This window comes from Crocuta crocuta, unplaced genomic scaffold (genome assembly GCF_008692635.1).
Source record: "Crocuta crocuta isolate KB4526 unplaced genomic scaffold, BGI_CrCroc_1.0 scaffold235, whole genome shotgun sequence".
Taxonomy (NCBI): domain Eukaryota; kingdom Metazoa; phylum Chordata; class Mammalia; order Carnivora; family Hyaenidae; genus Crocuta; species Crocuta crocuta.
Window position 1 is genome coordinate 3221410 of NW_027531285.1, and position 27744 is coordinate 3249153.

The 27744-nt window shown below is 37.2% G+C and overlaps 1 protein-coding gene and 2 pseudogenes across 6 annotated transcripts in view; 2 read left to right on the forward strand and 1 right to left on the reverse strand.

Moving 5' to 3' along the window:
- WWP1 (WW domain containing E3 ubiquitin protein ligase 1) overlaps positions 1-27744 on the forward strand; it is a 134309-nt gene that overhangs the window by 88653 nt on the left and 17912 nt on the right. For all 6 annotated transcript variants that reach the window (XM_077771292.1, XM_077771290.1, XM_077771295.1 and 3 more), the window contains 11 exons: positions 8541-8636; positions 10444-10618; positions 12685-12739; positions 12827-12911; positions 13041-13169; positions 15980-16055; positions 16163-16234; positions 18143-18231; positions 21167-21326; positions 23394-23527; positions 23616-23756. In XM_077771292.1, the coding sequence (XP_077627418.1) occupies positions 8541-8636; positions 10444-10618; positions 12685-12739; positions 12827-12911; positions 13041-13169; positions 15980-16055; positions 16163-16234; positions 18143-18231; positions 21167-21326; positions 23394-23527; positions 23616-23756 (1212 nt within the window). The remainder of the gene's footprint in view (positions 1-8540; positions 8637-10443; positions 10619-12684; positions 12740-12826; positions 12912-13040; positions 13170-15979; positions 16056-16162; positions 16235-18142; positions 18232-21166; positions 21327-23393; positions 23528-23615; positions 23757-27744) is intronic.
- Positions 5430-6712, forward strand: LOC144237608 (developmentally-regulated GTP-binding protein 1 pseudogene; annotated as a pseudogene).
- LOC144237611 (large ribosomal subunit protein uL24 pseudogene) lies at positions 7004-7436 on the reverse strand (annotated as a pseudogene).

A 27744-nucleotide genomic window follows, 5' to 3' on the forward strand; every position in this document is an offset into this window, starting at 1 on the left:
ACAAAATCATGAATGAAAATGGACTTGTTACAACCAACCCCTCAGAAATACAAGCAATTATCGGAATACTGTGAAAAATGTGCCAACAAACTAGACAACTTAGAAGAAATGGACAAATTCCTAAACACACACTACCAAAGTTCACACAGGAAGAGAAAGAAAATCCGAACAGACCCATAACTAGTGAGGAAATGGAATCAGTTATCAAAAATCTCCCAACAAATAAGAGCCCTGGGCCAGATGGCTTCCATGGGGAATTCTACCAGACATTTAAGTCAGAATTAATACCTATTCTTCTCAAGCTATTCCAAAAAATAGACATCGAAGGAAAACTTCCGGACTCATCCTATGAAGCCAGCATCACTTTGATTCCCAAGCCAGACAGAGAGCCAGCAAAAAAAGAGAACTACAGGCCAATATCCCTGATGAATATGGATGCAAAAATCCTCAACAAGATACTTACAAATTGAATCCAACAGCACATAAAAAGAATTATCCACCAAGATCAAGTGGGATTCATTCCTGGGTTACAGGGCTGGATCAGCATTCGCAAATCAGTCAATGTGATACATTAACAAAAGAAAAGATAAAAACCATATGAACTTGTCGATAGATGCAGAAAAAGCGTTTGACATTAAGCATCCCATCTTAATAAAGACCCTCGAGAAAGTCGGGATAGAAGGAACTTCCCTAAACATAAAAGCCATCTATGAGAAGCCCTCAGCTAACATCATCCTCAATGGGGAAAAACTGAGAGCTTTCCTCCTGAGATCAGGAACATGACAGGGATGTCCACTGTCACCACTGTTGTTTAACATAGTGCTGGAAGTCCTAGCATCAGGCATCAGACAACAAAAGGAAATAAAAGGCATCAAAATTGGTAAAGAAGAAGTCAAACTTTCACTTTTTGCAGACAACATGATACTCTATATAGAAAACTCAACAGACTCCTCCAGAAGCCTACTGGAACTGATCCAAGAATTCAGCCAAGTTGCAGGGTACAAAATCAACGTACAGAAATTGGTTGCATTTTTATACACCAATAATGAAGCAATAGAGAAATCAAGAAACTGATCCCATTCACGGTTGCACAAAAAACATAAAATACCTAGGAGTAAACCTAACTAAAGATATAGGAGATCTGTATGATGAAAACTATAGGAAACTTATGAAGGAAATTGACAAAGACACAAGAAATGGAAAAACATTCCATGCTCATGGGTCAGAAGAATAAATATTGTTAAAATGTCATTACTACCCAAAGCAATATACACATTCAATGCAATCCCAATCAAAATTGCACCAGCATTCTTCTCAAAACTAGAACAAACTATCCTAAAACTTGTATGGAACCACAAAAAACCATGAATAGCCAAAGTAATATTGAAGAAGAAAACCAAAACGGAGGCATCACCATCCCAGACTTTAGCCTCTGCTATAAAGCTGTCACCATCCCAGACTTTAGCCTCTGCTATAAAGCTGTCATCATCAAGACAGTATGGTACTGGCACAAAAACACATAGACCAATGGAATAGAATATAGAGAATTCAAAATTGGACCCACAAATATATGGCTAACTAATCTTTGACAAGGCAGGAAAGAGTATCCAATGGAAAAATGACAGCCCCTTTAACAGATGGTGTTGAGAGAACTGGACAGCAATATGCAGAAGAATAAAACTAGATCATTTTCTCACACCACACACAAAAACAAACTCAAAATGGATAAAGGACCTGAATGTGAGACAGGAAACCATCAACACCCAAGAAGAGAAAGCAGGAACAAACCTCCTTGGCCTCAGCCTCAGCAATTTCTTCATTGACACATCCCCAAAGGCAAGGGAATCAAGAGCAAAAATGAACTACTGGGACCTCATCAAGATAAAAACTTCTGCACAGTAAAGGAAACAATAAAACTAATAGGCAACCAGTGGAATGGGAAAAGATAGTTGCATATGACATATCAGATAAAGGGCTAGTATCCAAAATCTATAAGGAACTTATCAAACTCCACACCTGAAAAACAAAGAATCCAGTGAAGAAATGGGCAGAAGACATGAACAGACACTTCTCCAAAGCGGACATCCAGATGGCCAACAGACACCTGAAACGATGCTCAGCATCCCTCATCATCAGGGAAATACAAATCAAAACCACACTGAGATACCACCTCACGCCAGTCAGAGTGGTTAAAATGAACAAATCAGGAGACTCTAGATGCTGCTGAGGATGTGGAGAAATGGGCACCCTCCTACACTGTTGGTGGGAATATAAACTGGTGCAACCCCTCTGGAAAACAGTATGTAGGTTCGTCAAAAAAATTAACAGTAGAACTCCCCTATGATAGAACTCCCCTAGCAATAGCATTGCTAGGCATTTACCCAAGGGATACAGGAGTGCTGATGCATAGGGGCGCATGTACCCCAATGTTCATGGCAGCACTCTCAACAAGAACCAAAACATGGAAACAACCTAAGTGTCCATCAACTGATGAATGGATCAAGAAGATGTGGTGTATTTATACAATGGAATACTACATGGCAATGAGAAAGAATGAAATCTGGCCTTTTGTAGCAACATGGATGGAATTCGAAGATGTTATGCTGAGCGAAATAAGTCAGGCAGAGAAGGACAGATACCATATGTTTGCTGCACGTATAGGTGGATTAGGAGGAACTTAATGGAGGACCACGTGGGAGAAGAAAGGGAGAAGTAGTTGAGAGGGAGGGAGGCAAACCATGAGAGACTCTTGAATGCTGAGTACAAACTAAGGGCTGATGGGAGTGGGGGAGAGGGGAAAGGGGTTGATGGGCATGGAGGAGGGCACTTGTTGGGATGAGCACTGGGTGTTATATGTAAACCAACTTGACAGTAAACTATTAAAGAAAAAAAAGGAATAGCATTATGCTTGGAACGTGAGTGCTTACTGAATATTTGTTGAATGTTTAGTTGGAAATACTTGCAGTTTACTTGAGATAAAACTAGAAAAGGACTTCATAGCCCATTATATAGATGGAATACTTGGTTATGTTTATTTTTTCCCTTAGTCTTAAAATTTGTTTCTGATCACAACGCTAAGACATGACCAAATAAAGTATTTAAGTCATGTAGAAACACTCAGAGAGAGGTGTCTATATATTATTCCAGCAGTATATATTTGAGAGCTTTTCTGTATCAGACTTTATTCTAGGCCTGGGATATTCAGAGTGCCAGGAGAGCCAAGACTGTGCTACTCTGAAGGGTGTGTAACAGCAGGCTGAGCAGCTGGGGCCTGCATACATACCCTGCTCAGTACTGTCATATAGTGACAGGTTCTATGAGGAAAGATAGAAGTAGGTGAAGAGGTTAGAGAGTAGCTATGTAAATTTCTGTTTTGCATACATTTGTAGAATTATTTTAAGAAACTGGTATCATACCCTACATGGTGTTTTTCAGTTGCTTTTTATTTTTTCAAGCTTTTATTTTAATTCTGGTTAGTTAACATATAATATGTGTTTTGGAAAGATTTTTTAAGTTAAAATAGAATTATTTATTTTAACAGATAATGAGAGCACAGGAGGGGTAGAGACAGAGAGATAGATAATCCCAAGCAGTCTCTGCACTGTCAGTGTGGGGCTCAAACCCTTGAACTGCTAAATCATGACCTGAGCTGAAACCAAGAGTCAGATGCTTAACTGACCACATCACCCAGATAGCCCCCACCTTCTTTTAGAAAGATTTGTTTTTTAAGTCTATTTATTTTGAGAGAGTGAGCAGAGCACAAGCTAGATTGCAGGAGTTGGTAGAGAGGGAAAGACAGAGAATACTAGTTTTAAGTGCAGGGTTTAGTAATTTATCACTTAAATGCAACACCCAGTGCTCATCACAGTAAATGCCCTCCTTAAGACCCATCACTCATTTAACCTGTACCCCCTCCCACCTCCCCTCCAGCAATCCTCAGTTTTTTCTCTATAGAGATTTTTAAAAGGGAATATAAGGACATCTCATACTCCATCAGAATGGCATTAGACTTCTCAGAATCAATGTAAGAAACTGTTAAGCCAACTTAAAATGTTGAGGGAAATTTAATGCAACCTAATTTTTGTTATCAGACTGTTGAGTGTGTGCACAGAATAAGTGCATTTTCAGACATCCTTGGTTTCCAAAGTTTATTTCCTATGTATCCTTTCTTAGGAAGCTACAAGGACTTGTGTTTCTCTAAAATTACCTACTGTGGGGTGCCTGGGTGGCTCAGTCAATTAAACCTCCTCCTCTTGGTTTCAACTCAGGTCATGATCTCGCAGTTTCCTGAGTTTGAGCCCTGCAATGGACTCTTCTCTGGTGCAGAACCTGCTTGAGATTCTCCATCTCCCTCTCTCGCTGCCCTTCCCTCATTCATTCTGTCTCCATCTCTCTTAAAATAAATAAACAAACTTAAAAAAATAAATAAAATTAGCTACTTAATGTGAAAGACATGGGCTCCAGATCTCAGGTGTCTGATAGAAAGGGAGTGAATGGTGGTACCAGCATGATGGTAAAAGGAGGCCCAAGATGGTAGATGTGCCGCAGGCTTCTCAGTTGGCCAAGTAAGACCAGCAGCTCATTGTGAGGCAGAGCTGTGATCGATAAGTACCCAGTGAACCTGAATATTTTGAGAGGACATATATGCAGCTGGAAAAGTATTTGGAGTTACATTAATATATAGCAAATAAGGAAATGGGAGGAGAGGAGACAAAAGAAATATTGTGTTCCATGACTCAGCTGTCAGGAGGGTTTTACATCATATAAGGGAAAGAAGGACACAGAATGTGTGTGCTTGGAACGGTCGAAGGAGGGTAAGTGTTACAGAGTGTATGTGTAGATGTGTGCAAGAGAGAGACTTCAGCTGAATCTTTCATAGTGAGAAGTCAGTATATAATGTTTGAAATTAAATTTAAAATGGTAAAGTAAGCTTGTTAATATAAAAAGGTAAATACTAAAAGAATTGGCAGAAACAGTTGAAGATGTAGCTTTTGTGGAATGGAAAATTAAGTTAAGGGGACAGTCAGCACTGTTTTTTTTATAGTGAGCCCGGTAGACTGTATGTGTGAAGGGTGTATATCGTTATGCAACTATGAATGTATACAATTATGTGAAAGTATATATAATTTTGATAAATATGTAAAAAAAAAAAAAAGATGGAAATCTGGAAGTTTTGCTATAGAATTGCAATAAAAATTCTAGAACTGATTATAGGAATTAATACCTAAAAATAGCAAAACTATTATCAGGAAGTTCTTGAAATTTCATATGTTTTTAAGACATTTGTTTTTGGGCGTTAAGCTTTCATACATACAAATCAATAGCCCATTGGTAGTGTTACAGATATTTCTGAAACATCTTTAAAATGAAATTCCAGGAGGGGAGATAATCTGTGCACAGGCCACTACGCCCCCCCGTGACTTGCCACCATGAGCAGCACCTTAGCCAAGATCACGGAGATCAAAGCCGAGATGGCTCGGACTCAAAAGAACAAGGCCACAGCACACCATCTTGGGCTGCTTACGGCTCGCCTTGCTAAGCTTCATAGAGAACTCATTACCCCCAAAGGTGGTGGTGGTGGTGGGCCAGGAGAAGGTTGTGATGTGGCCAAGACAGGTGATGCTCGAATTGGGTTTGTGGGCTTTCCATCAGTGGGGAAGTCAACACTGCTTAGTAACCTGGCAGGAGTATATTCTGAGGTGGCAGCGTATGAGTTCACTACTCTGACCACTGTGCCTGGTGTCATCAGATACAAAGGTGCCAAGATCCAGCTCCTGGACCTTCCAGGTATCATTGAAGGTGCCAAGGATGGGCAAGGCAGAGGCCGTCAAGTCATTGCAGTGGCCTGAACATGTAACTTAATCCTGATTGTTTTGGATGTCCTGAAACCTTTGGGGCATAAAAAGATAATTGAAAATGAGCTGGAAGGCTTTGGGATTCGCTAGAACAGCAAACCTCCCAACATTGGCTTTAAGAAGAAGGATAAAGGAGGCATTAATCTCACAGCCACATGCCCTCAGAGTGAGCTGGATGCCGAAACTGTGAAGAGCATTCTGGCTGAATACAAAATTCACAATGGCGATGTGACTCTGCGTAGTGATGCCACAGCGGATGACCTTATTGATGTGGTAGAAGGAAACAAGAGTTTATATCCCTTGTATTTATGTGTTGAATAAAATTGATCAGATCTCCATTGAGGAATTGGATATCATCTATAAGGTGCCTCATTGTGTCCCCATTTCTGCCCATCACCGCTGGAATTTTGATGTCCTGTTGGAAAAGATCTGGGATTATCTGAACCTAGTGAGGATTTACACCAAACCCAAAGGCCAGTTGCCTGATTATACATCCCCAGTGGTATTGCCTTACTCCAGGACCACGGTGGAGGATTTCTGCATGAAGATTCATAAAAATCTTATCAAAGAATTTAAATACGCTCTGGTCTGGGGTCTGTCTGTGAAACACAATCCTCAAAAAGTGGGTAAAGACCATACGTTGGAAGATGAGGATGTCATTCAGATTGTGAAGAAGTGAAACCTTTCCCTCTGCCCATCTGCTGGGTCAACCACAAGAGCTTTCCCCAAGACTAAGCACCCTACCCCAGACCCCTTCTGGCTTTGGCAGCCAGTGGATCAGGATTCAAGGGAGGGAAATGGAGGCACCCCAACTGGAACTTCACTGATCTTAACTTGGTGTCATCTTGTAAATTCAATTGCATAAAGGACCTGGTAGGCTAGCCAGCTATATGCAAAAATAAATAAATAAATAAATAAATAAAATGAAATTCCATATTTGAATCTTGTCTTCCCATTAACTTTTATTAAGTGAAAGCATATAAAATCTGAAGTTTCAGGGGTTTTCTATTTAGCAATTTTTTTTTTGGTAAGAAATATTTGAATTTTTGTAGTACAGGGTAGCATGAATATTCCAGGGTAGGATTTTATACAGCAGAGATATTTTTCATTTTAACAGTTTTTTACTTAAAGTTGTATATAAGGTTACTTTATTCTTGCATCTTCTCAATTGTTTCTTCCTTATATGCCCTCTTCCTTTCCTAACATGGCAAGATTTGGCTTTATGTTCAAGGATCTTTTTGCATTCTTTGTCCAGTTTTGACTTGTGATACCCAGCACACTTGGGTGAGTGCCCACAAGGACAGTTGTGCCTTTTACCTTCTCATGCTGCACTTGTTAAATGTAGATGATGTATTTCTTCCTGTAAACCTGGACTACTTTGCCAATTCGCTGACCTATATAGTGTCCTCACATCATCTGTACTTCATCATCCTTTCAGATGGGGATGGATCGAATGTTGTACTTCTGTCTCAGCTCTTTGGAAAGAGGGAAGATAAAATCTTCCCCCGAATATGGGGAGGTACATTGAAATGCCTTTTATGGTTCTTGCTCTGGTCAGAAGTCAAAGGGATTGAACTTCATTTTGGCCACTGGTGCTTCAGCAATGACCACAAAAGGGAAGAGAACAACAGTGATTTTTTTTTTTAATAGAGAAATTTAACAACTTATATGAGTTGTTGTGAAGTTGGGCATTTTTATTGTTCATATTATTGAAGCATTTTGTGACTTCTGTTTGTGGATGCAGCTTAAGCAAACTATTAACTTTTTTGCATGCCTTTTTAAAGTAAATATGTGTGTATGTGTATATGTTGCTTAGGGAATAGCTTAAAATGTGTGGTTATTGTGTAAGAAATTAATAATGACTCCTCTAATCTGAAAGGAATCAAATTAAATTTGGCCTCTGAGTTTAAGAGAAAGAAAAGTTCTTCCATTTATTCTCCTTTCAATTGAAAACATGAATGTTAAACTCAGAAATATTATATTTTATATTTAATTTTATATTTAATATTTTCCTCATATGCCATATTACAGAAAGAATGGAGAAGAAGGAACAGGAATCACAGAGGAGAAAATGAGAGTAGGGAAAATAAGAGATTGAGAGTCTGAGATAAAACAGGAAAAGATGAAATTGGGATTTTCATAAACTGAGAGTTTTACCAAAAACCCGAGGGAGATAGTTGTACACAAAAAGAAGGCACTATGCGTATAGAAGAATTTTCGTGGAGCAGTGTCACCAGATACTTTGTTAGTGCAATTTCTGTTAAAATCTTATAGATATGTATTTTTTAAATTGCAGGCAGAAGTGGATATTACCTCATTAACATTTTGTGCCTTGAGTGTGATAATAGGCTGAAAGTTTCTCTACCTTTAATTAAATTTGTCTTTTCTGATGATGAATTTCTGCTAATAAATTTTCTGGTGATACATGTAATTTAGTAACTTCTAAAAACTTTAGGTATTATTTTATCCTCCTCTGCCAACTCTGTCTACTGAGTTTCCAATATTATTAATAAAAAGAGTAATTAAGAACTGAAAAGGCACTAATAATTGGGAAAAGTAATTTTATGTCTCTGTGTGTATTAAACGTAAAACTTATCTCTGATTTTCCTGATTATAAGAAGGAATGATTTTTCAGGTTGTCTTATTTTGGTATCTTTTACTTTCGTTTTTGCATTTTTATTAAAGGTGGGAACAGAGAAAAGATCCTCATGGTAGAACCTATTACGTGGATCATAACACTCGAACGACCACATGGGAGAGGCCACAACCTTTACCTCCAGGGTAATGTGGTGTCTTTCTTTTTCTCCAGTTGTGTTTTATCATACATTTGATTTTTTAAATTTATTACAACATAAAATGATTCTTTCCTTGTACATGTTGTTTCCTTCATTTACTTTTGTGAATAACAACTGCTCAGTGAATGAGATTTGTTATATTGTATCTCTTTTAGAGTTAGTCTGAAGGGGCTTCCTCAAGAGATTATCAAACACTGGCCTGAGTTACTCTGAGAGTAGCTGTAGAATTTTGGTTCAGTTTTACTGCTTGTCATTATATTTTAAGGAATGAAAAGCATATTTAGGAAAATTTTTATGTATCGTTCTCCAAAGCTAGTGATCTAAGCTGTATTATTTCATGAGATTTAATGACCTAAGAGACGTCAGAGAGGTTCAAAGTTATGATTTAAAAGATTACTACAAGTAAAATTGTATTACATTATGGCTAAAATTAGAGAAGGTCTTAAATGAGTAAAAATATATCTATTACACGCTATATAAATTCATGCTATTAGGCTGTATTCACAAACTGATCTTTCTTTTCCTTTGTGCTCTTTCATAGCCTTTCATACATATTCTGCTGATAGCTAGTTGAATTATACCGTTAATATTCTCCTTGAACACTCTGCCTGGACAGGAAGTCCTTCCAGATGCAGCTTAAAGTCCACCAATATAAAACACATTCAAAGTCCAGAATATTCACATGAAATACATTATTTTTTATGAGATTGGTTGCTGATAGGATTCTTAAATTATTATATACGTTAATGGCTTAGAGAAGTGTTTGTGAGAGAGCTAAGATGGGGCATAATAGGACGACCCTAGGCTTGCCTCGTCCCTCGAACATAGCTAGATAACTGAGTTAATGGACAGATTGGCTTTAAGGTTAACTAAACCCTCAAGGATGGGGAGAACTTTGGTTGGTGGAGAAATAGGGAAGGGCACTTTGTTTTGAGGGAATATTCAGAAAAAAAGAGATGACAAAATGAAACATGATACATTTGAGACCAGCAAGTAGTTGATTTTGCTCTTATGTGGGTTCCTTAAAAGATCTTAGAGGAGATGAAGCTGAAATGGTGATTAGGTTCATTTTTATGCTGTGCTGGAGAGCGATGATGGGTGGAATGACATGATCCGATCTGCACTTGTGTTCAGCAGCTGTGTGACAGCGGGATGTTGAAGACCTGTAAGAGCTGAGTTACAGCCCTGAATGTAGGCAGTGGCTAGAAGGGCAGATTGCTAGGTATACAGGAAGTGCTCAGTAACTTACCAAGAAAAAGAGAGAGAGTGGTCAGATTGATACTGAGACTTTTCAGACTTTGGCCCCTTTTTTAGATAGCTCTTAGAAGTCAGATAGTGGTAGAATGGGAAGATAAGTTACCTAAAAACCAAGTTTACATGTCTAATTCTCTGAAGAAGAATATCAGCGTTTACATTCTTTTTTTTTTTTTTTTTCCTGAGAGAGGGAGAGAGACAGGGTGAGCAGGGGAGGGTCAGAGAGGGAGATACAGAATCCGAAAGAGGGAGATACAGAATCCGAAACAGGCTCCAGGCTCTGAGCTGGCTGTCAGCACAGAGCCCAACCTCGGAGTTTGAACCCACGAAGTATGAGATCATGACCTGAGCCGAAGTCGGACACTTAACCGACTGAGCCACCCAGGCGCCCCAATCACCGTTTACATTCTTTTAAAGTTATTTGCTCATGTCTCAGACTTCATTTTTAAATTATGTGAGTGAAGTGTTAACTAATTACTTTCCAGTTTCTTAAGACATTCTTGTTAAATTTTTCTTAATGCCTATTCTATCTGTGGTAGTTGGGAAAGAAGAGTTGATGATCGTGGAAGAGTTTATTATGTGGATCATAACACCAGAACAACCACCTGGCAGCGGCCTACCATGGAGTCTGTCCGAAATTTTGAACAGTGGCAGTCTCAACGGAACCAATTGCAGGGAGCTATGCAACAGTTCAACCAACGATACCTCTATTCGGTAATTAGCAAATTTTAAGATATCAGTACAACTTTTTCCTTCAGGCATTTGCTCTTTCTACTTTGGTGATTTTTAAATGTTATAGGCTGCATTGCAAGGTATTTTTTATTATCGTAGTAAAATAGAAGTATTTCTGATATACATACGTACTTTAAGATTTTTTTTAAATTCTAGTTTACTAAGTACATACTGTTTTTGTCTTTATTAAGTGGTAGTTTTCATAGGTGAATTTCTTAATGAAGTAATTTGTCTTTACTAATTCCCCTGTCCTCCACCTTCAGTTATAATCATTTTGTTTGCTTTAAACAAAACCAGTTACCTTCTGATTTTACTTAAGGCCAGTCTTGCCATTTTCCAGCTGTTCTCATTCCCATCCCACAGTCTTAGAAACAACACTTTCATGTGTTTTGGGCTACTAAAGATATTCCTAGGTTTGGAGGTGGTTTTGTCCAGAAAATCTAATGCTGTCTGAAAATTTGACCAATTAATGGTTCATTATTGCCATAAGTAAATATCCACAAGAAGACTGGGGGTAAGAGTAACCTCTGTTAAATAGGTTTGATCACAGAAAGTGGAAAATACAAATTTAAGCACTGGACATCTCTAGATAGTGTTTTGAGGTAACTTGAAACCCCAAAGTATACAGGCTAGCAAATAGGAATTAGAGAAGACACAAAAAGAAAACCTAACTCTTCTTTCAAATCCTGCCTCAGGCTGGCTCTTTCGACTCCATTTTCTTTAGAGGTTAAGTAGTAATCTCATTTGCAGTGTGACCCACTCCCCTGGTTTTCTATGACGAACAGAGAGAAATGGGGCCAACCCAGCTTTCATAGCCTCTCCTGCTGCCACCAGTTGCTGGTTCTTTGGTAACTTGTGTAGAAATCTGTGCTAAGCTTTCACCGTTCAGCTGTATATAGTAAACAAGAAATTATGTACTGTGTGCTTTTCTTTTGCTTCTACTTAGCTGTCTGTATACATGAAAACCTTAGGGAAACAGGGCAGAATTAGGTCACAGGGATGTATTAGAATTGTATTCTCCTACATAGAACACCTCTAAACAGATTAAGATGTAATTATCTAAGTATATACAAGTCTAGGGTGAAAGTCCAGAGCTAACGCTCTGGTACCCAGGTTCTTTATGCTTCATGCTTCTTACCCTTATCACACAGAGCTGTTTCCCTTTGGGCTTCATTCTCCAGTGTAGGCAAGAAGAAAGGGAAAGAGGAACTAGAAGAGCAGATGATTTATCTAGCAAGCCCTGCCTTTTTACTTGGAAAAGGACATCTGCCAGTGCCTCACTGGCCAGAATTGGTTCTTCCTAGCTGAGAATGGAATATTAGATAGATCCATTGCTGCGTTGAACAAAACAGTGGTTTGGGTGTCAAGGAAGGAGGAGTGGGAAATTGATAATGGGTAAAATTAACAGTGTCTGTTATAAGGTTATAAAATATTTATCATTGTATCATATACTTTAAGAAATAATTCTTGAGGTGATAGTTTTTGATTTTGTCATTCTTTTAAAATTTATAACCGAATGCTTACATTTTCTTCTGAATATATTTTAGGGTTATAATAATATGTAAGCAGGAATGTGTTTTATGTATGAATATGTAAAAGATCCTTAACAGTATTAAGATAAAAGTATTTGTATAAAGATGATACTGGAATTTAATATTGGTTTAATTAATAGGCATTTGTTTTGAAGAGAACTGATTATTATTGTACTTCTAAACAAATATTTTTCATTTAACACCACAATTTTCTATATGTTCTTCTCTCATTTAACTCCTATAGATTATTATGGAAGGGCTAAGAAATTAAAAATTGGTATCAGTATGTTATTTCTAAGTCATCTTAAACATAGTAATTTTATCAACTGATTGATGCCTCTTAATTCATGACATGTTTAAGTGTACTTTGTGTCTTGAAATGACTATATTTGCATTCCTTTATCATTTTTTAGAAAATTATTATAAAATGTGATTCTACCAGATGTTCAGTTTATCTCTGCTTTTGTATTAAAGTACTGTTTGTTTTTTTTCCCTCCCAACCCTCTCTCCCACCAGGCTTCAATGTTAGCTGCAGAAAATGACCCATATGGGCCTTTGCCACCAGGCTGGGGTAAGCTGATATGTTGTTGGTAAGAATATCTGAAGATATATGTACTAACTAGTTATTAAATGCTGTTCTCACTCTATTTTTTTTTAGAAAAAAGAGTGGATTCAACTGACAGGGTTTACTTTGTGAATCATAACACAAAAACAACCCAGTGGGAAGATCCAAGAACTCAAGGGTATGTGTGTACTACAGCCTTACTTAAGTCATCTTACATATATCTGTAGATAGAATCAAGTAAACCTTGATTCAGATGTTTTTAGTACCTAGAAAATGTTCACCCTATGATTGTAACTTTATCTATTAGCTTACAGAATGAAGAACCCCTGCCTGAAGGCTGGGAAATCAGGTATACTCGGGAAGGCGTTAGGTACTTTGTTGATCATAATACAAGAACAACAACATTCAAAGATCCTCGCAATGGGAAGTCATCTGTGTAAGTGAAAACCTAAAGTACTTAAGTGTTAGTTAATGAGGACATAAAAATTTAGCCTCAAGTTTAGCACAAATTGTACTCTGTGAATCAAGAAAAACTATACAAGTAATAGCTCAGTCCACATACATCTTTACATTACTAAAGAATGAATTTGTACCACATAATGTGCTAATAATGATAGCAAATATTTATCTAGTGATTGCTATGTTCAGGGGATTGTTCTAAGCACTTTGCATAAACTAGCTCATTTTATTTCCCAACAGTCCCTTGAGGTAGATACTATTATTTTCCATTTTTCAGTGCAGATACTGAGGCTTAGGGAACATAACTAACTTGTGCAAAATTAGACTGTAAGTAATGTAGCTGGTTTCAAACCGAGGTAGTCTGTGCACAGACTTAACAATCACATCATGCCACTGCAATGTGAAGGAATGAGATGTCAACAAATTTGAATTCTCCAGATAAAAAGACCTTAAAATAGAGCTCACCTTCATCCTTACTCTTAAGTGTGATATCTTTGCATCACTAAGAAAATAGTGTTATAAAAGGTTTTTGGCAAATTTCCTGTCATATCTACCCACCTACCAGCATCTGTCTTCCCTCTTGATTCTATAGGTGGATAGTCGTCGTACCTATTAAAGGCAAGTCCCTTTACTGGCACACTGGCTCTTTCCCCTCTTCCTATTTAACTGTTCTCGCAATTATCATCTTTCTATCCTCCATCATCAGTGTTTCTTCCTCCACTGAATTCTCATCACCTGTTATTTCTCCTAGAGTGAAAACAAATAAACAGGGGTGCCAAGGTGGCTCAGTTGGTTAAGTGACCGAGGCTTGATTCCAGCCCAGGTCATGATCTTATGGTTTATGGGATCAGGCCCTGTGTCGGGCTCTGTGCTAATAGCACAGAACCTGCTTGTAATTCTCTCTTTCCTCCCCATGTTCTCTCTGCTCTCTAAATAATAAAATAAGGTGTTTTTTTTTTAAATTAAAACAACAAAAAACACAACTTTTTACCTTTCAGATTCATTCCATAAAAATTCATTTTTATTGCTGCCCCTTACAGGAAAAGTACCTGAAAGCATTGTCTCTATATTGCTGTTTCTAATTACTCTTTCAAACAGACTACAAGGAGTTTTACCGACCCTGAAATTGTTAAAGGTACCTGTAACCTCTGCATTGTTAATTGTTAAGCTGAGGGTTGGTTGCAGTCCTGTCTCATTTGATTTAGGAACATTTGACAAAATGCATTTTTTGGCAACTCAACTTCAGAATATGTCCAGAATCCAGTTATGTCTCACCATGTCCACTGCCAGTACTTTGGTCAGCTGGAGTGGTGCCTGTCTCTGCTTTCTGTCCACATCTCATATAGTTATTCTCCACAGAGCAGCAAGATTGACTTTTTTTTAGTTAGTAAAAAGTCATTCCTTTGCACAAAACTTTTAAAGTGATTTCCATCTCAGGCCTTGCAGTGTGGCCTCCAAGGCCTTAAAAAATGTGACCCCTGTTACCTCTTCAACTTCAGCTCTGTTTTCTCTCCTTATTCACTGTTTCAGCTTCACTGGCCATGTAGCTCTGCCTCAAGCACCTGGGCTTTTACTTCTGGGTCTTAGCTGTGAGTCTGCTCTTTCCTCAAATATATACATGGCTTTTGCCCTCCATGTTTTTGCTCAAGTATTAATTTGTCTGTGAACCCAACTCTGTTCACCCTTTTCAGGATTTAAAACTTCTCCCTATATATTCTGCAACCTTTTTACGTTGCCTTTTCCTCTTTTTTTTTTAAAAAAAAATGTATGGTTTATTTATTTTTGAGAGAAGACAGAGTATGAGCGGGGGAGGGGCAAAGAGAGAGACACACACAGAATCCGAAGCAGGCTCCAGGCTCTGAGCCGTCAGCATAGAGCCTGACACAGGGCTCAAACTCACAGATTGGGAGATCATGACCTAGCCAAAGTTGGACCCTTACCTGACTGAGCCACCTAGGTGCCCTTCTTGTTTTTTCTTTTTGAGGAGCAGGAATAATAAGACATTTATCCCCTTCTAACACACGTCATATATAATTTACTTATTCTGTTTCTTGTTTTTCCTCTTCACTGGAATATGACCTCCACAAAAGCTTATATTATTACCTGTTTTATTAACAAGTAACACTCTCATCAGCTAGAAGGATGCCAGGTAGTACTATGTCTTTCATTAAATATTTGTTGAATGAATTCACTTGAACCTGACAACATAAGAGAACACTTTGCATACATTACAAAATGTTCCCTAAGATCATGAAAGTTCTTTGTGCTTGTATCTTAGGCTCTCCCTTAATAGGCAGAAGACCCAAGCCTTCTAAATGTGAATCACATCTGTCCCTTACATGCCACCCACTCTTGTCTCTTCCTTCATTGACCAATTGAGCTGTGTGACCTAGATGTCACTTGTTCTTAGAAATTGGTTTTGCTTTGCATATTCTCTCAGCAATGTTTAGTTTGAGACTGGGCTTAAGATGTGGTAGAGTTTCCTTCCCTGTCTCATCTGTCTAGAATCTCTATCCTCCTTAGATTTAAGTTATTATCACAGGATTTTTTTTAAATAGTAATAGACTCTAATATTTCATTTAACTTCATTACAGAAGATCTCCCGATGTATACAATCTCACTTTTGTGTGTGTCCTCATTGCTCAGGCCTCTTAGCCCACTAAATTTATCTTCTTTCTCAGCAAATAGCTTTCCTGTGGTCATTTGTAGGACTCGGGTGTACTTCTCGTTCATACCAAATATTACATATCCAGCTCTTTGTGAATTAATGTGTTTTTTTTTCTTTAGAACTAAAGGTGGTCCACAGATTGCTTATGAGCGCAGCTTTAGGTGGAAACTTGCTCACTTCCGTTATTTGTGCCAGGTACTACAGTGGTAAATAAATCTTATGTTCATAATCATTTAGTCTTATCTTTGTACTATACAAATACTATAACTTACATGATACCACGATATTATTTTTGTTTTTAGTCTAATGCACTACCCAGTCATGTAAAGATCAATGTATCCCGGCAGACATTGTTTGAAGATTCCTTCCAACAGGTAAGAAAGATTTTGTCAGAATTAATAGTACAGCTTGTCAGATTATATTCTATATATCTGAGGGGAGTTACAGTTTGGAAATTTTAAACTATGAACTCCCACTTACTGAGTGTCCATTATAATAATCATCATAATAAACCCCATCATGTGTTGAGTGATTACCATATGCTTGGTATTGATATCCTAGGTTCATCATTTCATTTAATTCATCCTTACAACATTCCTTTGAGATAGCTCTTATCATTATGTCCATTTTAAATAAAGCTTAAACGGCTTCTGGAGCAAGTTGACACATTTTGACATTTACTTACTTTTCTAAGACTTTATTAACTCAAACAAGTCTTGGTAAATACTACCAAATTAAAATTAAATCCGCATAGACACTGTTTCATTCAAGTTTTCCTTCAGTAACCTTAATGTTCATTCTCACCTCTTGTAACTTTGTTTAAAGGTTATGATCTCAAAGAGACCTCGTCTGAGCACACTAGTTAAAATGGAAATACCTGCTCACCACCCTCATAGTCCCATTCTAGCCATTTATGCTGCTTTATTCTTTTCTGTAATACTTATCTAACCCAGTTTATTTATCTCCCTTATTAGAATGTAAGCTCCATAGAAGGACAAACTACTTCATTTATTGTTGTTAATGCTAGTTCCTTGCACATAGCAGGTACTCAGTAAACATTTGATTTGGTGAATGAATAAATGAATGTAACATGTCTACCTTTCCTGAATCATCTGCAGAATATTTAAAGATGATAAATGAGAGGCACTTGGGTGGCTCAGTTGGTTAAGTGCCTAACTCTTGATTTCGGCTCAAGTCATGATCTCATGATTATGAGATAGAGCTCTGTATCGGGCTCTGCACTGGGTGTGGAGCCTGCTTAAGATTCTCACTCTTCCTCTTTTCTGCACCTACCCCCTTAAGCATTCTCTTACCCTGCCCCCCAGTATTACAATGGTAGACTGAAGTTCCTTTTGTATATAGGTATGCAAGGACTTTTACATAAATAAGCCAAAATGGAATAACAGCATTCCGAAGTCAGCGATATTCAGATCCTAGCTTAATTTTACTAGCTTTTGGAATTTGGGCAAGATATTTAATATAGCTATTATCAAAAATTCTTTTGGTTTAGTAAATTCTTTGCTTGTTCTAAGCTCTGTTTGAGCTTTATTTTAGTAAGTGTGCATCCAAATTCATGAAGATTTTATTTTGCTTTGTCCTCTGTTGTGGGGAGAAATATGGTCTGTTTGATGTGTATGATTGCCTATGAAGCAAAGGCCGCCTGGTAAGCTGTGCCATCACCCAGACATGCCATTCTTGACTTTGGTTTTGTTGGATGTATGGTGGAACTAATTTATTTTTATCCAGAAGTAAAACCTGGTTACTAGTAACCCTAATGTAAGCCATTAAGGATTATGAAAATTGGGTATAGGTATTATGTAAATGATTCGTTGCTTTAGCAGAGTTCCTACTGATAAATGAAATATGTGATATAAAGAAGACCTATGGTAAGCTCTTCTCACTAAATGCTGCTAGTTAGAAAAATTTATGTTACCTTTTACAAGATTTTGGTAAAATTTGGGGAGTGACAGGGAGGGAATATTTTCTCAGCTTAAAAGCTTTCTACACTACTCTTCCTCTTGCCACTAACCCAAAGTAGAACTACCTTTTAGTACTAGAAGAGGGAAAGAGATTTTAGAAAGTGAAGCACAGAAGGTTTAATAGAGTAAGGTATACCTCTGCTGGTTTGTGGAACACATCAATAGGTCTCTTTAATTAAAGGCATTGTATGAGATAAGGAAATAGTATTCTGAAAATACAGATGAAATTTATATTGAATGATTTTGGAAGAAACTTGCACTGTATATGAGTATTAAAATATCCATGTTTTTGTTTTTAATTAGATTATGGCATTAAAACCCTATGACCTGAGGAGACGATTATATGTAATCTTTAGAGGAGAAGAAGGACTCGATTATGGTGGTCTAGCAAGGTAAAATAAATAACACACATCTGCTTTGCAATAAATATATCTCCATTGTATGTAATGGATATATTCTTAAAAAGATACATTTTTCAGTAGTGATCCAGAGTTAGTTTTAAAAACAAAAATTAAAGTATCAGCATAATTCTAAAGGTAACCATTATTATTCCTGTCTTGGTTATCCTTTACATTTTCTCTGCATAGAAATAAATTTGTATGTATGTGTGAAAGAGTACATAATTGCTGTTTTTTTAACAATTGTTAATACAACGTGCACAATATAGGGTTGATATGTGGGGTTATCAGAGGTTTGGTTAGTTAGCATATTTTCTTATCCAGTGCATTATTAAGCTTTGTCAGAAAGGAAAATGAATGTTCATATTACATCTATTTTGATTTATCTCAGTTACAGAAATTTTCAGACATTAAAAGAAAGGTAGACTTTAGAAATGAAATGTGTTATTTTTAAAGTGTCTGACTTTATAATACTCATATTCTTGTCTGCAGTCATACTTACCTGCATTGTTTGGGCTTAGTTTTTATATTTTGACATTTTAATGCATACGTCTGTTACTCCATACTATGATTTTCTTATTCCCAAATTCTTAATTTTGATTCATGTATTAGTTTTGGTTTATTCAGGAGTTTACAAGGTGATACACTCCTTTAGTTTTGCATGCTTGAGAATGTGTTTTCTGTGCTTTTGTATATAAACAACACCTTCTCTAGATATAAATTTCTTACGCAACACTAGTTTGTCCCCTTCTCTGTAGACCTCGCTTCACTGTCTTCCAGCACTGAATATTACAGCTGAAGTGGATAGCCAGCACCTTATAGGAAACATTTTTTCTTTGGATGCCCACACGGTCCTTTTCCTTGAAGTTCATTAATTCATTAATTGTTGATTATTTTATATCTTTTCTTAGGAACCTATTAAGATCTTTCTTAATTTAAGGGAAATTTTCTTCTATTATGTCTTTGAATATTTTTTTCTGTTCCATTTGTTCCATTTTTCTTCAGGAACATCAATCATGGGTATGTGGAATCTTCTTTGTCGGTCTTACCTGTCTGTCATCTTTTCACTGATTATTTTTATCTTTGTGCTTTTCTATTTTGTTTTGATTTTTCTCAAACCTGTCCTCATGTCACTGTTTGCAATACTGCCCTACATTTTGTTGCTTCTAATGTGATTTTTCTTCATTAGTGGCTTTACTGTTTTCTTCTCTAGGCTCTGCTAGTTCATCTGTTGTCGCATAATTTTTTAACCTCTTGTATCTCTTTAGTTTATTAGAGAGTATAGAAAAGGATATGTTGAAAGTGAACTCTTCCACCTCTTATTAGTTAGAATTTTTTCTTCTTTTAATGTCAGGGTATATAGGTCAGATACCATGTTATACATAAACATTCTTCTTTTAAATGTATTCAGTTTTCTCTAGGCTGCTAGTTTGCTACAAGTGTTCTGCAGCAACTGGAAATTCTGTCTAGTTTTTTTTGTGTCTAAACATATTCTCACAGATCCATCAGTCCTCTTCCCTGGGGACATGTCTTACCTCAGCCTTGTCACAGGGGGAAGTCACTTGGTTCAACTACTATGTTGGGACTGGATTTAGTTTTGTGAATTGGTGTTTATCATTTCATGGTTGATTTTATTTAGGGAAAGACTCCCTTCTCTACCTGTCAGGCAGTTTCTGAGATTGTATTTTTAAAGCTTTAGAACAGCATTTGTAAAAAGGCTTCCAGGGCAAATCTAGCCTGCCTAGTAATGGCCCCCACTGTGATTTAAATTTTTTTTTCAATTATTTGGCACACTAAAGAAAATCACTAGATTATGTTTAAGAGTCAAGATTTCTGGCTTCTCTTTAAAAACCCTAGAGCTTCTCACATGGCATCACTTGGCTGACTCAGTAGTGGATTGAGTCCTGTAGGGTAGTACGCACTTGTGTTCACTCTGTGCCCACCATTCCCCTGTCATCTAAGGAAAATGATTATATGCCCAGAAATAATTCTTCCTTAAAACTGGTAGTAAGTTTTATCAAGGATACAGGGAAGAATGGGAGGTTGTGGTTAGGTAGAGAATTTGAGGCCGTGTACACAAGGAAGCCACTTACTAATGACTATAAGCATTTGAGCTTGGAACCCTGCTTTAGAAGAAATTGCTATTGAAGAGAGTCTTGCAAATTGGGTTTATTTTGATACATAAATTATTAATCTCTTATCTAGTTGACTTCATATGTCCTGGACTTTGCTACATGAGGCAAAATTGATGGTAATAAGTTAGAGAATGCTCATCACATTTAAAGCTTTCATCTTTTCAATTTTCATTCCATCTGTAATACATTGACAATAAAAACTGTTCCATAGCAGCAGTTCTGTGTATATCAGTATCAACAGCAAATACTTATTAAAACCTATTGCATGTAGATCCTAGAATGCCTGTGAGTCAAGGATACAAAAATCTAAGTAAAGACATGACTTTTGCTTTTGAGGAGCTTATAGTCTAGTGGATGGGCAGGTCATGTATAGGAAAATGAATAAAATTGTGGTTGTTAGGATAGTACCACAGAGTATTCAATGATTGATACAAATATGCTGAAAATTACTTTGAGAAATTGCTTAAGTGGGGTGGATCTGAGTTGTACTGAAAGAAAAAGCGGGACCTACATAGGCTGGCTTGACACTGAGGAGACATACCCAGACGAATGTATGGCATAAAATAAGCATGTGATCTGTGAGTAGCACTGAATTTGTCATTTGGCATTGTAAGAACTGCAGGTAACTGGAGGGCCAGATCATAGGAAGAGTTAACTGGAGGGCTGAGGAATTGGGAAGCGGAGTTATTACAAGCTGTTGAGCAGAGGTATCATATATATGTACATGGGCATATTTAAGATTTGTTTTTAAATTCATGTGTGTATGAATGCTAAAAAATTATCTTTTCTTTTAGAGAATGGTTTTTCTTGCTTTCACATGAAGTTTTGAACCCCATGTATTGCTTATTTGAGTATGCTGGCAAAAACAACTATTGTCTACAAATAAATCCAGCATCAACCATTAATCCAGACCATCTTTCATACTTCTGTTTCATTGGCCGCTTTATTGCTATGGTGAGTCCTGATTTTCCATTATTTATTTATTCATTTATATATTTAAATATGGTTTTTTTTGGAAAATATTTTAGAGAGTCTGCCTAGAAAGGAGAATACCAAAATACAATTTATTTTTTGAGTACCTGTATGAAATCAAGATTATGAATATGAGGATTATTGATGTAGCCATTTGCTCTTTAAAAGTCATTTCATTTTATAATTTAAAGCTTAAATGGGGCACCTGGGTGGCTCACTTAAGTGTCCGACTTTGGCTCAGGTCATGATCTCACGGTTCATGGGTTCGAGCCCCATGAATGGGAGGAGAATAAAATATTTACTCACAGATTATGGTGGTCAAGTAAGAGGAAAGAATTTGGTGAGGTCAAAGAGATAGGGACTATGGGACCAATGACCTTGAGTAGGAGAGGTGAAGAGATCTGTGTAGTCCACATAGAAGTAATAGATGACTTAATAGAGTATGTAGATTCAAATGCTCCTAGTGAGCAGATCTGATGGAACACACAAAAATTCTCTCCTGAAGGCTTCTTTTCCCTCGTGAAATAGAAGGCAAAATCATTAGCTCGGCAGGAGTAGGGAAAAGAGGGATTTGAGGAATGAAATCGTCACCTGGAAGAGTGAGTGTAGTGGGGGATTAGGATTACCAGGCAGCACTAAGTTCTCCCAGGAGGTTGTTGGCCATGAACCAGTCACCATGGTTGTATATGTGTTTCTAGCATGTTCCAGTGCCCAGACACAGGCATGGTAGGTTAAAGAGTTGTGTTTAGCTGGGTTTTGTATTTTGCCAGAAATTCACTGAAGGGAAGCTGGGTTTGAAGGTGTACAGGGAGTAATTTTAATGACTGATGATGGAATAAAAACTGAACAAGGGCAGAAATAACTTTTTTGAGAAGCTGTGAGACAGTGATAAGTTTCCACGTATTTTTTAGATCCCAGTTGGGTCAAAAATTGCAAATATCACTGCAAAAGGCAGTGAGCTGAAAAATTAGGTGGTGGTTGAAATGGAGTTTGTGAAGGAATACTGTTGTTGCTAATAACAGTATCTAAGGTACAGTGTCAAGAAAGTTTAGCTAAGTGAAAGACTGAGATCATTGAAAGGACAAAAGAGTCAGGAAAAAGAGAATCATCATTAAAGATGTTAGAATGTCCAAAATTATGATGGTAGCACAGAAGAACACAGCATTGATGGAGTAACAAGGAGAAACCCAGAGATCTAGGGATGACAGCAGTGAAATGGGGACAGGGGTAGAGTGGTTAGCTACCAAAGACAGTGTGAAGGCATGAGCTTTAAGATGGGCAGATTTAGGGAGGAGGAAATAGTAATGAAGAGCAACACGTGCCTTATTTCCAGGCCTGGTGACATGACGGGGATGGGAGAGAAACAGCTCCCCTTGGGGGAGTCCTCAGAAAAACACTAGATTTCTGTTAAAGCAAGATGCTAAAGGATTTTCAAGGAATGATTTGAGTATATGAGTGATTTTGCTGTTGGATCACAAGCCTCAGAGGTCAGAGCATAGAGATGGTTTCGGTGGTTAGGGGAGGTGTGAGAAATGGAATTGGATTTTTAGATGGATGGGCAGTTGGTGGTGAGAATCGGGGTGCTGGGTAAGTCTGGTGCTTCCTGCTTTGGTTGTGAGCCGGAGTGAAAGCAAATGTCATTAGTCCTGGAAATCTCTTAGGCAACTGTGGTCAGAAAAGGAGTGGAGAAAGGGTCTTGCCACGTGTGTGCATGGGAGTGCTGAGGCTCCTTCTGTATTTCTGCATCCAATTAGGTTAATTTATAAAACACTGGAAAGATTGGGGGGTTTGGTACTGTTGTTTTGTTATCCTTATACTTATCAATAGGACATGATATAGCTAAGTCTTTGTTATTGAACTCTGTCATTTGGTTTTCATACTTAGCATTTTATATAATAGTTTGGTTTTCATGATTTATGCTGGTTACTTATTTAGGTGCTTATTTTGGACTGTGAAATCTCATGATTTCTCTGTTATCATTGTCTGCTCTGAATAAGAAAATTACTGTTTTATAAATTTTTAAGTAAAATTTTTTGTTTTTCTTGGCAGGCACTTTTTCATGGGAAGTTTATTGATACTGGTTTCTCTTTACCGTTCTACAAGCGTATGCTAAGCAAAAAACTGACTATTAAGGATTTGGAATCTATTGATACGGAATTTTATAACTCCCTTATCTGGATAAGGTTTGAAGATTTGTCTTTCAATAAGGCATTTTCTTGAAGACAATTTAGATATCTTGTTAATTAGTCAGTATATGTTTCTGTCACCCAGAGACAACAACATTGAAGAATGTGGCTTAGAAATGTACTTTTCTGTTGACATGGAAATTTTGGGAAAGGTTACTTCGCATGACCTGAAATTGGGAGGTTCCAATATCCTTGTGACCGAGGAGAATAAAGATGAATATATTGGGTAAGGTGATGTACTTGATTGGCCTTAATTTCTAGAACTTCTAAAGCATGTCAGAATTAACAACTCTGTCTATACCCTTCATTTGATCCGATGTTCACTCTTCTGGGAAGCTGTTCCACTTTCATTCACCCTTTCACATATTCTTTTCTGTCATTTGGTCTCTACTAAGTCTTTATGTGAGTTTATCAACATGCTCTCACAGGACTAAAAAATTTAAATGTACTAAAATAGTTTCCCTTTCCTCATGTGTATTTATTTAAGTTCTTCTCAATGGTACCAACCAGTGTTCTTGAAATGAGAATAAATAGTGACCTTTACTTTCCCACTCCTGCTTGCTGTATGCATTCCCACCTTTGTCCAGATCAAAAATTATAGAACATTGGTGCTAAAAAGGACTTTGCAAAGACTGTACAGTTTCTTCATTTCTACATGAAGAACCCAGGGTGCTCTGTTAGGTAGTAGCAAAGCCCAGCCTGGATCCCAAACCTTGACCAGCAGTCTAATGCTCGATTCCTCTTCCATCTCACATTTCCTCTTTAACTTTTTTCACAGTGCCCACCACAGCCTCTGGTTTGAAACTCTTTGTTCATTGAATCCCATGATCTGCACCTTAGGGATTTTCTTTACTTTAACGATAGTTATCTAAATCTCCATTTCCTAAATGTTTATATTTTTCCAAGGTTCTTTATTCAACCTGTTTCTCTAAATAGCCTGGCACCGTGGCTTCAGTTTTCTAGTAAAGTAATATCTGAACTTTAGAAATAATTTCCAGGTCGATCCATATTTTTCCAGGAAAGAACCAGATAATATTTTAGGCTTGTGAGCCACATACATTCTCTCTTGGAACTATTCCACTGTGCTGTTGCAGCACAAAAGCACATAGACAAAATATAAACAGATACATGTTGCTATCTATGTTCCAGTAAAACTACTCTGGACTCTGAAATTTGATTTCATATAATATTTAAGTCAGATAGTCTTTGAATATTTTCTCAGCCATTATTTTCAAAAAGTAAAGACTATTCTTAGCTTACATGCTGTACAGAAAACAGATGACAGGCTGCATTGAGCCCATCGGCCATAGTTTGTCAACTCCTCAACTACTAAATCACCTGATTTTAACAAGTCAAAATCAAATTTCTCTCTGTTATATTTCCTATTGCCTTGCTTGACTTCTCTCTATTAATGGTACTACCCTTGGATTCTTGGTGTCATCATTGTCTCAGACTTTATATTCTTGATACTTGTTTCAAAAATGGGATTATATCGTACATGTTACTCTCTAGCTTGCTTTTTCCATCCTCCAGGTCAGTAGAAATAGACCTAACACATTTTCTAATAGCTAGATAAATTATGGCATATCCATTCTGTAGTAGTCATTTCTGCTAGTAGGTGTCATTCAGATAGTGTCCAGTTTGGGCCATTACAAACAAAGCAAAAGAAAACTTCCTTAGGTAAGATTCTGTGTATCTGCTACTTTTGTCTTTGTGGGATAGATTTCTAAAGTGAGGTAATTTAGTAAGACTATTTAATAGATATTGATCTATTGCTTTTGCAAAAGGACATAGCTAACAATCCTCTCTTACCTTTTTAACCCATAAATTGCAATGGCCTTTCAATTTTACATCCTTAATGTCTCTCTGCTTATTAAGTTAGTGCAGCCATTCTAGGCCTCTTCCTATTTTTCTGCTAAATTAGTTTTCTCTAATGGAGAAAACTAGTTTAACCAATAACTGATTTTCTTCTTTATATATCTTTGTATTCTCTTAGGTATTTTTATTTTGCTTATTTGTCATGTAGTGAGCATTTATTACTCTTACTGTAAATGCTATATTGTTTCTTCCATTTTGAAAACAGTATGTTTCCAAAGATAGTTAAGTCTTAAGCTTAAGTCTTAAGCTTTCCACAGAATCCAACAATAGCTATTAAATAGCACTAAACCTAAGCATTTTTAAAATGCTTTCATTGTTTTCACATTATCAAAAGCAGATTAAATAAAATTTCATTATATAAAAGCCATATTTAGTTTTGCTACTTTGAATTTTGTATTTTGTTTTAAGGTGATAACTGTTTTTAAAGTGTTTCCCATGTAATACCTGTTAAATAAAAGTTGATGTCTAATCTTGAATATAACAATTTTTACATAATTGTTTCAATCTCTGAAACAATAACAGACTTTAATCTTGTTTTTTTAAATCTTGCTCTTTAAAATTATGTAATACTACTATTTAAATTATGATATTTTGGTTTTAGTGTACAAAGTAGGACCCCAGCTAATATATCTGAGTAAATGAATGGTAGAGAGATGTATGAAATGCTGTCAGAATCCAAAGTGGGATTGATTCAGGAAGACTCAGGAAAGTTTTTCCCAGAGCATTGCATATGTTAGGTCTGAAAAGATGGAGTGCTTTTTGGAGGGAGGGAAATAGCCAAAACAGAAGAATTGAAGTATTAAAGGGATTATTTTATCTCGAAAATCTACAGCCACAGAGCTGTGGGGATAGAATATGAGAAATAGTGGCTAGCTAGGAGCCTTGAATGGTAGCCAGATTGTGCATTAGTCTAGGGAAACTCTTATGTCTGAGAGGCCTGGATTTTTGCTCTAACAGGAGAGTCATCAAAAACAAATGAAAACTAAGATGAAATGATCAGAATTATTTCTGGAAAGCTAATCCTAGCGTCTTTGTGAGGATGAACTGTGTAGGATAGATGGATGGAAGGGGGTTAGTTAGAGATCTGAACATAGTTAAGAGGCTCTTTCATTCTTCTGGTAGTTGGTATTGTAGACCCACCTGAAACAGGACAGACACAGTTGAGATAAAAATGAGGGAATGGATTTTTGAGGATATTATAGGAATAGAATAGTTCAGATTCAGTGATTGATTACATGTAGTTGGGGAAATACTAGTAAAGGAAATATTTGAGGTTTCTGGATTGGTTAACAGTTGGACCTTAATGTCTTTAAGTAGTAAATAGCTAGAAAAGAAAAGGCAAAGATCTCAGTGATGCCAGCATTTATGGACCAGTGAAATTGATGAAAGAAACAAGGGAGTAGTTAAGTCAGATCAGGAGTGGTGGTATCGTCAGATCAGTGAAGAACTCTTTGAGAGTTGGAAGTGCTAACACCCAGTGCTACAGGAAGTTCATGCAGCAGGAGTAATTTTGAAGAGGGCATTGGGCTTGGCAGTTGAGAGTTCTCTGGTAATGTGAAAGCCCAGACCATTACAGTGGTTTAAAATTTGGGTGAATAGAGGTGAGAAGTGGAGACAAGATAGAGTACCCTCCTAATAGGAGTGGTGGTAAAGAGAGCAAAGAGTAGTTAAAAGCAAACACTGGGTTGAAGGAAGGAGTTTTGGAAAATAATGGTTTGAGCGTCTGTGTGGGCAAATGGGAAGCAGAGTAGGAAGGTAGAGTTGAGGGCATGAGTATAAGAAGGTGAGTAATTGATGAAGAAAAGTAGAGACAGCAAGGATGAAAAGTTTGCCTCAACAGAGAATAAAATCAGTTTCCTTTGGGACACGGGAAGAGGCATTTGGAAAGGGAGGAATGTGGATAATTGCCTTTCCCTTGATCTGCTGTTTCTGATGTCTTCTCCTCATCAGTAGTCTGTGCTGTTCCCCCACAGGGACCTCTAGACCCATCCAGTGTCAGGGCCCCTTGTAGAGATTCTGTGTCACTGTACAGATTCTCTTCCTTACTTCTTTTTTATCACATTTCCCTCCTGTACGTCTGCTTTATATGTCTCCTGGGAATATTTTCTTCTCATCTTATTTTTTCTGTTCTTTTAGGAAATCTTGGTGTTCTAAGGAATTAGCATGTAAAGAACCAGTTTCCCAGCTTTAAGCCTTCTTAACCTTCCTCAGACAGAGGGACCATAACCCCATTTAAGCACATGGCCTGCAGACAAATTGTTACTGAGACAGCCCCCTGCTCCCCATGCTGTGCAATTCTCAAGTCTCCCTTGGCAGATGCTTTGCTGGAAGAACCT